The 15,001-nt window shown below is 43.9% G+C and overlaps 1 protein-coding gene across 11 annotated transcripts in view; it reads left to right on the top strand.

Annotated features, from left to right (window-relative positions):
* The first annotated feature begins 219 nt into the window (after positions 1 to 219).
* Positions 220 to 15,001, top strand: part of SH2B2 (SH2B adaptor protein 2) — a 90,521-nt gene continuing 75,739 nt past the window's right edge. For 2 of the 11 annotated variants that reach the window (XM_070735188.1, XM_070735197.1), the window contains exon 1: positions 441 to 632. Coding sequence is in view for 2 of the 11 variants with exons in the window: in XM_070735198.1 (XP_070591299.1) it covers positions 616 to 632 (17 nt within the window). In the remaining 9 variants the exon portion in view is untranslated. Of the gene's footprint in view, positions 633 to 948; positions 2,296 to 15,001 lie in introns of those variants that run through there. The other 9 variants (XM_070735192.1, XM_070735201.1, XM_070735198.1 and 6 more) reach the window with 8 other exon arrangements.

The raw sequence follows: 15,001 nt of genomic DNA on the forward strand, positions 1-15,001 counted from the left end.
AGATTTGTATGCCGCCCCTCTCCGAAGACTCGGGCGGCTCACAACACGTGGAAACAAATCATAAATAATTTGACAATTTAAAATATTAAAGACTTTAAAAAGACCCCATATACTAACAGACATACACACAAGCATACCATATATGCTTGTGTTGTCAAGGGTTGGGAGACACACACACACACACCTGCTCTAAAGAAGTATCGCCAACCGGGTATTTTCCCCCTTCTTCTTCTTAATTTAAAAGGAAACTTTGACTGACGAAGCCGGCACTCTGCACACGCCCAGAGGAACACCACCACCCCGCCCTCCCCGCTTTTGCAAGCCAGGAAGCACGAGGCAGCCGGGAGCGGCGGGAGCGGCAAAGCGGGCTGGTCACGTGAGCGACTTTTTTTCTTTCGCCGCCCGCCGGTCCCTTTAAACCTTCTTTCGCCGAGCCGAGAGGAGACCGAGAGGGAGGCTCGAAGGCGGCGGGGGCGCCCCCCACCTTTTTATTTTTTTGAGCCGCTGCCTCCCGGGCCAGTCTCTCCGGCCGCCTTTCCAGCCCCGGACTCAGAGGCCACCGAGGGGACGACCCAGCCGGGTGACACCCCCCCCTCCAGCCCCCCCTCCCAGTCCATGCCTCTCCAAGCCGGGTAAGCGCTGCGCCCCGTCCTCTCCGCCCCCCCCCCCCCCCGCCTTCGCTTTATCTATAAACCCCCCCCCCATCCCCTCACGGCTTTGGTTTTTCCTGCTTTGGCTTACAATTGCCCCCCCCCCTTTTTTTTTTTTGCAAAGGTGGGGCCGTAGTGGCCGCGGGTGGGTCCGGCCTGAAAAGCCGCGGGTTTCCCCTTTTTCCTTTCTTTCCCTCCCGCCGACCTGTTTCCATTGCGGTGGCGGCGCCTCGGTAGTGATAGCGAAAGCTTTGCGCCCGCGGAAAGAGCTTTAAGCGGGGCGTCGGTTCCAACTCTCGGCTGCAAACCGCTTAAAGCCTTCCCTCAGACACGGGTGTGTGCGCGCCGTGTGTATTGCGCGGCTGTTTGTGGAGCTGTTGAAGCGGGGCGTGTTCGTGGGTTGCGTTGCTGTGGAGCTGTTGTAGCTATGTGTGGCTTCCGTAGCTACTCGTGGAGATGTTGAAGCGGCGTGTGTGTGTGTGTGTGTGTGTTGTGGGGCTGTGGATCTATTGAAGTGGGCTGTGTATATGTCTGCTGAAGCGGTGTGTGTGTGTTGCGTAGCTGTGGAGCTGTTGAAGCGGGGCGTGTGTGTGTGTTGCGTAGCTGTGGAAGTGGCGTGTGTGTAGCGTGGCTGTGGAGTTGTTGAAGCGGGGGGTGTATATATGCTGCTTGGCTGTTTTTATCTGCGGAGCTGTTGTTGGAGCGGCGTGTGTGTTGCGTGGCTTTGGAGCTGTTGAAGCGGGGCGGGGGTGTGTTGCGTGGCTGTGGAGCTGTTGTAGTGGGGTGTGTATATGTGTGTGTTGCAGGGCTGTGCAGCTGTTGAAGCGGTGTGTGTATGTGTGTTGTGTGGCCGTGGAGCTGTTGACATGGCGCGCATGTTGCGTGGCTGTGGAGTTTGTTGAAGCAGCCTGTGTGTGTGTGTTGCGTGGCTGTGGTTTTCTTGAAACTGGGTGTGTGTATATGTTGAGTGGCTGTTTGTGGAGCTGTTGAAGCGGCGTGTGTGTTGCGGGGATGTGGAACTAAAGCTGTGTGTGTGTGTTGCGGGGATGTGGAACTAAAGCGGCGTGTGTGTGTGTGTTGCGGGGATGTGGAACTAAAGCGGTGTGTGCGTTGCGAGGCTGTGGAACTAAAGCGGCGCGCGCGCGTGTGTGTGTGTGTATTGCGGGGCTGTGGACCTATTGAAGCGGTGCGTGTATGTGAGTGTGATGCGTGGTTGTTTGTGGAGCTGTTGAACTGATGTGTGTGTGTGTACGACCCACGCTCCCACCCCACCCGCATCCTGTCCATTCCCACCCTCCTCTCGGGTTTGCCTTTTCCCCCTCATCCTTTCTTAAGGATCCGGGAGTGTAGGTGGTAGTTAAGCCGGATATTGGAATAGTGGGGGGTGGCGCGGTCTGAGGAAAAGAGAGATGTTATTTTGCATTTGGATTTGTTGCTAGTTTGTCGTGCCCCCCCCCCCCTTTTTTTGCTTTTGAATAGCAAATGTTTACCTCAGGGTGTGTGTGTGTGAGAGAGAGAGAGAGAGGCGCATTCGTGCAGCATCAGGATTCCTCACATAGACACGGATAATGCTCAGCTATAGATCCACCTTTCCATCTTCCTGCTGATAAGGCTGATAATATTCTGTGAATCAGGCGAGAAGCGGGTGAGTGACAGCAGGGAGCCATTCACAATAATATCCGAAAATGGGAGGGAGGGGAGGGGGAAATCTCCCTTCGACCTTTCTCTGCGCCTGCCTCCTCCACCTAGTGCCAAGGGCTGCCTGCCTGGCTGGGGTTGGATGGGCACCAGGCTTCAGAAATGACATTTGTCCCATCCTGACGGCTGCCCGACTGATGGATGATGGTTTGGCTGCGTTGGAGGTTTTGTAAAATGGTTCCGGATGGGGATTGCGCACGTTTCCACCCCGCCTTCGCTTTTTTTTTTTTTAAATCAATGGGCTTTCCTTATTAATGACTCCACCAAAGCCACGTGCTGGGTTTCTTCGGTGGGTGAGCTGGAGTTGAGCTGGCTGCTTTCAGAACGGCTGGTAATGGGTGTCACGGAGGGACACCAGACTGTGGATTATCTGATTTTATTGGATTATTTTAATTGCCGGGGAGTCGCTTGTGGGTTGTTTTTTTTCCTGCCTCGGGACTAAAATAATTTCCCTTGCATCTTGTCTGAGGAAGAGACAATATCCATTTCTCTGCCTGAAAGTGCAAAATGGCTTAGCCCTCAGGGTACCTGGCTATGCAAGGGAGTGTTTTATGCGGTGCGATCTAATGCAGGGGAAACCCCTTGGTTCAGAAGCTACAAAAGATCTCCTGATCTTTTCCTTGGACTTCCCACCTCCCTGCTTTTCAACCCGCACCTTGCTGCATTATTTATTTACTACCGGTAGCAAAAAGGGCCGTCGATATGATTGGCTGGTCTATGCGAGACGGTGCATTGTAGAGAACCATATGTGTGCGCGTGCGTTTGTGTGTCTCCCTATGTGCTCTGCATGCAAACATCGTCTACCATAGAAGGTAGAAGTCACTGGGGCTTTTTTTTTTGCTGCAATCCTGAGTCCGTGCGCTGCACAGAGATTTATTTATTTTCCTCCCCGGAAAGGATCATTATTATTATTATTATTATTATTATTATTATTATTATTATTATTATTATTATTATGTCAGTACAACACAGCAAACGAGATCACTATGCTGGATTTTGTATTATTATTATTATTATTATTATTATTACTACTACTACTACGGTATTACTAGTACTACTATTACTACTACTATTATTATTACTACTACTATTACTATTATTATTATTATTATTATTACTACTACTACTACATTTCTATGCCATCCTTCTCCTGAGACTCGGGGAAGCTTACAACAAAGTAATATAACGTGGTAGAAATCTATATAAATCCTATATACAGTGGTACCACTACTTAAGAACGCCTCTACTGTACTTAAGAACTTTTCTAGATAAGAACTGGGTGTTCAAGATTTTTTTGCCTCTTCTTAAGAACCATTTTCTACTTCAGAACCCAAGCCTGGAAAAATTTCCCAGGAAATTTGAGAGCGGCACGAAGGCCCGGTCAGTTTCCTGCCATTCCCCCTGGGTTTCTCTCTCTGGCGCAGTGTATGGGAGGCAGCCTCGCACCGGGTTTATGAGAGGCGCGTGCTCCTCCTCGCCACCTCAGAGTCCCTCTTTTTTTTTTAAGCCTTAAAGTTTTGGATTTTTTTGATTCCCCTTATCTCACCTTCTTCCTTCGGCAGCAACTGTCCTCCTCCTCTTTTTCCTCCTCCTCCTACCTAAATTCCGAGCTTTTATTTCTTTCCTAATGGGTTTGCATGCATTATTTGCTTTTACATTGATTCCTATGGGGAAAATAGCTTCTACTTACAAACTTTTCTACTTAAGAAACCTGGTCACGGAACAAATTAAGTTCTTCAGTAGAGGTACCACTGTATAGGATTCACAAATGGCTCTCTTTTAAAGTAAAAAAGCCACATTTATGAATTCTGCTTGTTGGAAGTCAGTTGGAAAGGTTACAAATGGTAATCACATGACCCCAGAGCTATGCAAGTATCATAAATACATCCCAGTTGCCTGAATTTTCATCATGTGACCATGGGGATACAACAGTGGTTGTAAATGTAAAAACTGGCCATAAGTGGGTGGGGTAAAATTAGGTGCTTTTAAGAACTGAGTTAGGTTCTGTGGATGGATTCTCAGATCTCTTCTCTTTTGGGACTGTGAGTTCTATTCCTGCCTTAGGCTGCCGATCAGTTTCCGGTCACAATTCAAAGTGTTGGTCATGACCTTTAAAGCCCTACATGGCATTGGACCAGAGTACCTCCGGAACCGCCTGCTACCGCACGAATCCCAGCAGCCGATAAGGTCCCACAGAGTTGGCCTTCTCCGGGTCCCGTCGACTAAACAATGTCGTCTGGCGGGCCCCAGGGGAGGAGCCTTCTCTGTCCCCAGGGGAGGAGCCTTCTCTGTGGCGGCCCCGGCCCTCTGGAATCAACTCCCCCCGGAGATTAGAACTGCTCCCACCCTCCTTGTCTTCCGTAAACTACTTAAGTCCCACCTATACCGCCAGGCATGGGGGATTTGAAACATCTTTTCCCCAGGCTTATTATAATTTATGTTTGGTATGTATGTGCTGTTTGGTTTTTAATTATGATAGTGTTTTTAGTTTTTTTAATATTAGATTTGTGCCAGTATAATATTGTTTTTTTTATCGTTGTTGTGAGCCGCCCCGAGTCTTTGGAGAGGGGCGGCATACAAATCTAATAAATTATTATTATTATTATTATTATTATTATTATTATTAACAATGGCTGGGTGAATTTGGGAGTCTCTCTTCCCCCCCCCTCCAAATTACCTTACAGGATTGTTGTGGGGGGGATAGGAAGAGGAAGAAACATTAGGTATGCACACTACCTTGAATTATTTATAAAAATAATGCAGGTGTGATATTAATAGACATTCCATGAGGGAGATGGGCAGTTTCTAAATATGATATATAAACAAATTCTTAATTTGGGAATACTGTACATAAATGATCTTATTGCTGTGTGTAAAAGAAAAGCAGGATTTTCCGTCCCTTAAACCTGGAGAGGGGGTGGATCAGCAGTGGGAATTGAAGAATGGTCAGCTGGCCATCTCTCTTTCTGAATTATAGTAGCCTGGGGATTGCCTGATGGGAAAAGAAATTGGACTTCAGGATCAATGTTTGTTGCATATTGTGGATGAATCATTGATCGTTGTTTGAGAAGATATTGACTCCTGTTGGCAAGTGGTTTGTCTTTTGTATTAGATTTAAAAGAAAACAAGAAAGGGGCCAAACAGATTTTAGAAAAGGCGTGTGTGTGTTCTATTGATATATTACAGGTAAACTTCAATTTAAAGACCAAAATTGAGCCCAAATTTCAGCCCTTAATCAAGACAGCACTTAAGTCTCCGGGACCGCCTTCTGCCGCACGAATCCCAGCGACCGGTTAGGTCCCACAGAGTTGGCCTTCTCCGGGTCCCATCGACTAAACAATGTCGTTTGGCGGGACCCAGGGGAAGAGCCTTCTCTGTGGCGGCCCCGACCCTCTGGAACCAGCTCCCCCCAGATATCAGAGTTACCCCACCCTCCTTGCCTTTCGCAAGCTCCTTAAAACCCACCTCTGATGTCAGGCATGGGGGAACTGAAATTTCACTTCCCCCTAGGCTTATAAAATTTATACATGGTATGCTTGTATGTATGAGTGGTTCTTTAAATTGGGGTTTTTTAGATTATTTTTAATATTAGATTTGTTTACATTGTCTTTTCATAGTTGTTAGCCGCTCTGAGTCTTCGGAGAGAGGCGGCATACAAATCTAATTAATTAATTAATAAATAAATAAATAAATAAATAAATAAATAAATAAGTCATTTTTGCTCCTTTTTATGAACTTTCTTGCCATACTACAGTTGTTAAGTGAATCATTTGGCCATTAAATGAACCTGACTTTCATCCTAGTTGACTTGGCTTGTTGGAAGCCGGCTGGAAAGGTTACAAGTGGTGATCACATGACCCCAGGACTATGCAAGTCTCATAAATACATCCCAGTTGCCTGAATTTTCATCATGTGACCATGGGGATGCGGCATGGTTGTAAGTGTGAAAACTGGCCCTAAGTTACTTTTTTCAGTGCCTTTGTAGCTTCAACCGGTCACTAAATGAATGGTTCTAAGTTGAGGACTATTTGTAATGGCATGTCCGCGATGCCAAAATAATCTTCAAGTGGTTCATAGAATGGCAACAAACTCTTGAAGTCACCTATACGTGAGTTGGGTGGCTATATAAATTTGCTTGATGAATCAATTGCATTATATAAAACCCGACATCCATTCTTAAAGTAAGAAACAAAAATTGTACTTATTTTATTTTATTTATTTATTCGATTTTTATGCCGCCCTTCTCCTTAGACTCAGGGCGGCTTACAACATGTTAGCAATAGCACTTTTTTAACAGAGCTAGGCTATTGCCCCCACAATCCGGGTCCTCATTTTACCCACCTCGGAAGGATGGAAGGCTGAGTCAACCTTGAGCCGGTGATGACATTTGAACCGCTGACCTTCAGATCTACGTGGCTGACTTTTGGGTGAAGACTTGAGTGACTTTTGGGTGAAGACTTTGGGACTTGAGTCTGCCACACTGCCTTGTGTCAATAAAGCAGATCAGGTAAATCCCCTTTTTCCAACATCATGAGTAGAAGGCTGATATTTAGATTGGATTATTAACAGAGTTGGAAGGGACCTTGTAGGTCATCTAGTCCAACCCCCTGCCGAAGCAGGAGACCCTACATCTGCCTCTACCTATGATCAAACGCACAACCTCTTAGGCTACAGCATAAGATGTTAAGACTTATTCATTTGTATTCTACATTTATGATTTTTATAAATAACTCAAGGCAGTGAACATACTGAACATGTATAGCCAACACACCTCCCTCCTCTTAAGAGCTAAAGAGCTGATTTTAATAGACTCAGAGAAGACCTGGGAAAAATTCCTTGGATGAAAGTCCTAAAGAGAAAAACAACTCAAGAAACTTGGGAAACCTGAAAAACACGATTGTAAAAGCCCAGCACAGCACAATACCGATGAGAAAGAAAACTAAGAAATCCAAAAAGAAATCAGCATGGCTGCACAAAGACCTCACTGGCAAATGATGAAAAAAGACAAATACAGAAGATGTCATTTCACCCCTTAATATGTGGAAAAAAATTCCTATCTTTTGAATTGAATGACCTATAAAGCCTTACATGGCACCGGACCAGACTACCTATGGGACCATCTTCTGCCTCACGTATCCCAGCGACCGGACAAGTCGGCCTTCTCTAGGTCCCGTCAGCCAGACAATGCCAACTGGTGGGGCCTAGGGGAAGAGCCTTCTCTGTGGCTGCCCCAGCCTTATGGAACAAACTCCCTCCAGAGATTCGCACTGCCCCCACTCTCCCCGCCTTCCGTAAGGTTCTGAAAACCTACCTTTGCTGACAGGCTTGGAACCACTGAACTTTTAATACCTCTGCCATCAGGCATGGGGGAATTGAGACATCTCCCCCAGGCCTATATAGTTTATGCATGGTATGTTTGTGTGTATGTCTTGCATTTTAAATAAGGGTTTTTTAAGATATTTTAAATATTAGATTTGTTCTACATTGTTTTTATTATTGCTGTAAGCCTCCCCGAGTTTATGGAGAGGGGCGGCATACAAATCTAATAAATAATAATATTAATGATTGAATGTATGTATGAATGTGATTGATTAACTTTAAGCATTAGGGTTTTAAGACAGTATTTTAATGTAGGTTTTGCATAAATTTACTGTCAGCCGCCCTGAGGAGAAGGGTGGCATAGAAATCAATCGATCAATCCAATCAGTCAAATAAATAAATAAATGATGATTTGCTTATTATACTAAACCATCATGTGATTTGTTTAGTATGATATCTAAATCCTTCCTATTAAAGCTTACTGGTATGTGTAAGCCAGGCTTCTGTAGCTTATTAAATAAACCTTGCTTTAAAAACACCCATCATAACATTTCATTTGGATGTAATTTTTTGTACATCAGCATTTTAAAAATTGACCCTGTAGCTGATGTGGAATACAGAGCAGTGGTTATAGTAGAAGACCGACCCCAAACAGTGGCATTTGTCTCCTTAGATTTCAGCAGCACAATACTGGAGACCTCTACTGGGAATTGCCAAAATACATCTGGAGAGGATGCATACATACAAACAAACCCACCCACATGCATTTCTATCCATTCTAAATGCCATATTAAATCCTTTAATCTTGAACAGCCTCCAGTGGGACCCAAAGCCACACTTTGATTGACGTGCGGAGGGTTGAAGTAAACAGGGCAAAAATTGAAGTGCACGTGTAATTAAAATAAAATGCCAGGGATGTAAAGGCACCTCATCATTTCCCTCTGCCAGCTCATTAAGCCAGTGTTTCCCAACCTCGCCAACTTGAATATATTTGGACTTCAACTCCCAGAATTCCCCAGCCAGCAAATGCTGGCAGGGGAATTCTGGGAGTTGAAGTCCAAATATCTTCAAGTTGCCAAGGTTGGGAAACACTGCATTAAGCAATACCTCAAAGTGAGAACACCTGCAATCTATTGGAGGGAGCAAAGGTTTGCACCCCTGCTTTGAATGGTTAGAAAACAAAATATTATTGGTTGCCTTGTTGTTCATAACAGGGACTAGGTAACACAAGGCGACGATGCTGCAGAAAGGGAAGAGCAAGAGCTTTCAAGCAGAGGAGCAGGTGTTGGGGTTAAATCAGGGAATTGTTGCAATGGGGATGCCCTTGGAAATGCATGTTTTCTGTGGCATTTCAAAGTCCTACAATGTGCTTGTGTAATTTGCTCTTTGTTATATTGTTGCTGATTAGTGCAGCCTTGCTTCCTTTTGCTTGATGTAACTGTAAGAAGTTAGCATCCACCTCTCCCCTAGAAAAATGAAATATCCTAGGAAATATTAAAAGGGCAGAATATTATATAGAATACAGTGGTACCTCTACCTAAGAACGCCTCTACTTCCGAACCTTTGTAGATAAGAACCGGGCGTTCAAGATTTTTTTGCCTCTTCTCAAGAACCATTTTCCACTTACAAACCCGAGCCTCCAAAACTGTAACCGGAAAAGACAGGGAGAAGCCTCCGCGGGGCCTCTCTAGGAATCTCCTGGGAGGAAACGGGGCCAGAAAAGGCAAGGAGAAGCCTCCGTGGGGCCTCCCTAGGAATCTCCTGGGAGGAAACGGGGCCAGAAAAGGCAAGGAGAAGCCTCCGTGGGGCCTCCCTAGGAATCTCCTGGGAGGAAATGGGGCCAGAAAAGGCAGGGAGAAGCCTCCGTGGGGCCTCTCTAGGAATCTTCTGGGAGGAAACAGGGCCAGAAAAGGCATGGAGAAGCCTCCGTGGGGCCTCTCTAGGAATCCCCTGAGAAACATAGAAACATAGAAGACTGACGGCAGAAAAAGACCTCATGGTCCATCTAGTCTGCCCTTATACAATTTCCTGTATTTTATTTTACAATGGATATATGTTTATCCCAGGCATGTTTAAATTCGGTTACTGTGGATTTACCGACCACGTCTGCTGGAAGTTTGTTCCAAGGATCTACTACTCTTTCAGTAAAATAATATTTTCTCATGTTGCCCTTGATCTTTCCCCCAACTAACTTCAGATTGTGTCCCCTTGTTCTTGTATTCACTTTCCTATTAAAAACACTTCCCTCCTGAACCCTATTTAACCCTTTGACATATTTAAATGTTTCGATCATGTCCCCCCTTTTCCTTCTGTCTTCCAGACTATACAGATTGAGTTCATTTAGTCTTGCCTGATACGTTTTATACTTAAGACCTTCCACCATTCTTGTAGCCCGTCTTTGGACCCGTTCAATTTTGTCAATATCTTTTTGTAGGTGAGGTCTCCAGAACTGAACACAGTATTCCAAATGTGGTCTCACCAGCGCTCTGTATAAGTGGATCACAATCCCCCTCTTCCTGCTTGTTATACCTCTAGCTATGCAGCCAAGCATCCTACTTGCCTTTCCTACCGCCTGACCACACTGCTCACCCATTTTGAGACTGTCAGAAATCACTACCCCTAAATCCTTCTCTTCTGAAGTTTTTGCTAACACAGAATTGCCAATGCAATACTCAGATTGAGGATTCCTTTTCCCCAAGTGCATTATTTTACATTTGGAAACATTAAACTGCACTTTCCATTGCTTTGACCATTTATCTAGTAAAGCTAAATCATTTACCATATTACAGACCCCTCCAGGAATATCAACCCTATTGCACACTTTAGAGTCATCGGCAAATAGGCAAACCTTCCCTACCAGACCTTCCCCTATGTCACTCACAAACATATTAAAAAGAATAGGACCCAGAACAGACCCTTGTGGCACACCGCTTGTAACCTGTCTCTGCTCAGAATACTCGCCATTAACAATAACTCTCTGATGTCTATGCTTCAGCCAGCTTGAAATCCACTGAACTATCCAGGGATTAAGTCCAATCTTCACTAATTTATCCATCAGCTCTTTATGTGGAACCGTATCAAAGGCTTTGCTGAAGTCCAGATAGGCAATATCCACGGCACCACCTTGATCCAACACCTTTGTGACATAGTCAAAGAAATCAATGAGATTAGTCTGACATGATTTGCCTTCAGTAAAGCCATGCTGATTTGGGTCCAATAAGTTATTGTTTTTTAGGTGCTGATTTATCCTCTTTTTGAGTAGAGTCTCCATCATTTTAACTACAACTGATGTCAAGCTAACTGGCCTGTAGTTACCAGCTTCTTCTCTACTGCCCTTCTTGTGGATAGGCACAACACTGGCCATTCTCCAATCCTCAGGAACATCTCCTGTTAACAGGGATTGGTTAAACAAATCAGTAAGGGGGGTAGCAATGACAGATCTGAGTTCTTTAAGAACTCTGGGGTGGATGCCATCTGGACCCATTGCCTTATTTATCTTTAATCGTTCAAGTTCTTCTAAGACATCGGCTTCTAAGATCACTGGAGCTGAATCAGTACAGCTGGAAGCAATGCTATATCCCCCTATAGTATTATTTTGTAAGGTGTCTTTTGAGAAAACTGAACAGAAGTAGCTATTGAAAAGGTCAGCGATCTCCTTATTCCCATCAATGCATGTATTATTCCCGGTACTAAGCTTCGTGATGCTGCAGTTTTTCTTCTTCCTATCACTAATATATCTGAAGAAGGTTTTATCCCCCTTCTTTACAGATTTTGCAATTTCTTCCTCTTTTGAGGCTTTAGCAGCATATATTATCTGTTTCGCCTCCTTCTGTCTCATTTTATACACCTCTCTATCAGCTATACTTCCAGACTCTTTATACCTCCTATAGGCAGCCTTTTTTTCATTGACTATAGCCCTTACATCATTGCTAAACCATAGCGGTTTCTTCTTCCTTTTACCTTTAGTTATTTGCTTTACATAAAGTCTTGTGGCTTTTAAGATGGCCTTTTTTAATACAGTCCACTGGGTGCTCGCTCCTGCCATTTTATCCCTCCCCTTTAATTCATTATTTAAATATTCCCCCATTGCATTAAAATTTGTTTTTCTGAAATCTAATACTTTGGTTGCAGTGTAGGATTGCTCACAATCAGTTTTTACATCAAACCACAAACATAGATGGTCACTGCAACCTAAATTTTCTCCCACCTTGACCTCTGAAACCCAATTCCCATTTGTAAAAACTAAATCTAGAATATTCTCCCCTCTAGTTGGTGTCTTAACTAGCTGTGCCAGAGCTGCTCCTGTAACGGCCTCTACTATATTCTTACTTTTGCATGTAAGGGCACTGGGGATATTCCAGTCAACATCAGGCATGTTGAAATCACCCATAACCACAACATCTCCCTTTACTGCCATTTGGGTAATTTCATCCACCATCATGTTGTCATGTTCCTCAGATTGCCCTGGAGGCCTATAGATCACCCCAATTCTAATGACAGAACCGTCTTTATTTTGCATGCAAATCCAGAGGGTCTCCAGATCTTTACATGTATTTTGAATTAGTATTGTTTTTAGACTTTCTTTAACATAAATGGCTACTCCACCTCCCCTTCTCTCTATTCTATCCTTCCTATACAGTGTATATCCTGGTATGGATATTTCCCATTCATTAGAATCCTTAAACCATGTCTCAGTTACGGCAACCAGATCCAAATTATCTCTAGATATTATGGCCATTAACTCACAGAGCTTGTTGCTCAAGCTTCGAGCATTCGTGCACATTACCCGAAGAACATTATTTTCCTTATTAGTTTGTCCCTTATCATCAACAACTACATCTATTTTATTTACAGCTCCCTTTTCATAAGCTTCCAGAAACTGATTTATCCTCATTGGTCGGGGACAGAAATCATCCACATCTGGTGTATCTCTGTCCCCTTTACCTAGTTTAAATGCCTGTCCAAAAAAGTTCTGAATTCCTCACCGAGCACCTGGGTACCTCTGTATGATGGATGCAAACCATCCCTCTTAAACAACTTCCTATTAGACCACCTACTGACATTATGACTTACATAGCCAAAGCCTTCAGCTTTACACCACTGCCTTAACCACACATTAAACTCTCTGATACAAGTTGTTTTATCCTCCTGGCCACAAACCGGTAACACCTCTGAGAAAGAAGAAGAAAGAGAAGAAACAGGGCCTCCACCCTCCCTGTGGTTTCCCCAATCACACACATTATTTGCTTTTACATTGATTCCTATGGAAAAATTGCTTTTTCTTAAAAACTTTTCTACTTAAGAACCTGGTCACGGAAGGAATTAAGTTTGTAAGTAGAGGTACCACTGTATCCCAGGAAACATGTTTTTAGGCAGAAAGAAAGGCTCACTCTTAGTAGCCCCCACCTTTGTCAATGTGCCATCAAGGAATGGCCCAGGTCACTCATCTCCTGGACCTTTGTTAATAGCCTGGACCAGTCTATTCTACATAACAAAGATGTGCCTCCTTCAGACAGACCCATATTAGGAATTGCCCAAAGCTCTTTCATTACACCATCACCCACCAAGGCTTGGCCAAACTTGAACTCAAAAACACAGCCTGCAGAGTTGCCCCTGCATGGCCCCATAGGAGTGTGACAGCCAATCAGAGTGCATTTTTTGCCCAGGAACAGAAGGATCCCCGGGGCAGTGCTCCAGAGAGGAGCATCTCAGTCCTTTTTCTCTTCACCCAACATCTGGAAGCATGTGATTCACCTTTTCTGTTCAGGAACTCATGCCATGTGCTCCTGTCCTCCATTAAACCTTCTTTCCAAGAAACTTCCATGAATCCAGTGTCTTTCCCCCCACTTGGAACTGAGCCCATAAGGACATTCCTCACAACACTATATTAAGGCAGTGTCTCTGTAACATGATGCAATGGCGGGATTATATTTGCCTAAAGTTTCCCAGTATTGCATAGATCCTTCTCCCTGGTGTTTCTGCCCACAGTGGGGATTGAGTAGGAGATACTAAACATGTTATCTGCAGGATGAAATGTTTGCTATGCTACTAAATCCTTAACAGTCTTATTATGGATTTAATTGGATCAACTTCCATAGACACTTGCACGTTTCCCTGGGTCTAAAGCTGATTTGAATAAAAACGTACTTCATAAGGGGCGTGCATAAGTGCACTAGTGTGCCTTCCGTCCCCTGTCCTATTGTCTCTCCTATATCTCCTATATCTTTTCTTCTATTCCTATATCCTTTCTCTATTCTTTCATTGATATATTTTATTCCTATACAGTATATCTTATTCCTATATCGTATATCTTTATTCCTATATTTTATTCCTATATCTCTTCTATTCTTTCTCTGATATATTTTACTACGAGTATATCCTCTATAACCTTCATTGTGTATTGGACTAACTAACTAACTTAATTAATTAATAAAGGAGCCTGGAAAATATGTAGATTTTCTAAAACAACAAGGTAGCAGAATTCATAGAAACATAGAAGACTGACGGCAGAAAAAGACCTCATGGTCCATCTAGTCTGCCCTTATACTATTTCCTGTATTTTATCTTACAATGGATATATGTTTATCCCAGGCATGTTTAAATTCAGTTACCAACCACATGTGCTGGAAGTTTGTTCCAAGGATCTACTACTCTTTCAGTGAAATAATATTTTCTCACGTTGCTTTTGATCTTTCCCCCAACTAACCTCAGATTCAAATTTGAAGAGTTGTTTAGTTCCTGAGAAAAACCCCATGTGTTTAGATCTGCTCCGGGGAGGGGGGGGCACTCTAGTAACAGCAAAGGACCAGCCTGTACTGCCTCTGCTAGCAAAAACAGGTTCACAGTCTCCATTTTCAGCTGGGATGGCCTCCTGCAACCCTCTGCCAGCAAAAATTGAACTCCTTAAAGAGTGTCTGTCCCAGACAAAAACAGAAATCGGGAGTCTGTTTTCACCGGCAGAGCATTCCGGCCACCACAGAGACACCCCTGACAGGAGGGACGTCAAACTATCAAGCTGGCCACACCCACCCCAGCCCCCCAAGGACAAACACAACCCTGATGCGGCCCTCAATGAAATAGAGTGTGACACCTCTGTTAGAAGATAAACGTCATGCTTAATGCCTGCCAATTTCTAGCCATTGATTTTCTATGCATTTTTAGCATGTTGGTGAGCTGTAAGTGTAAAATCTGAGTGTTTACACCTTCCCTTTTCTTGTAACAAAACATTTCTTCGCGGCATTTAAATTGGATATCCAGAAAACTTATTTTCTGAGCATCTCACTCCGATAAGATAAATAGCTGTAGCATCAACATAAATAAACTAAAAAGCACCG

This window comes from Erythrolamprus reginae, chromosome 1 (assembly GCF_031021105.1).
Source record: "Erythrolamprus reginae isolate rEryReg1 chromosome 1, rEryReg1.hap1, whole genome shotgun sequence".
Lineage (NCBI taxonomy): Eukaryota > Metazoa > Chordata > Lepidosauria > Squamata > Dipsadidae > Erythrolamprus > Erythrolamprus reginae.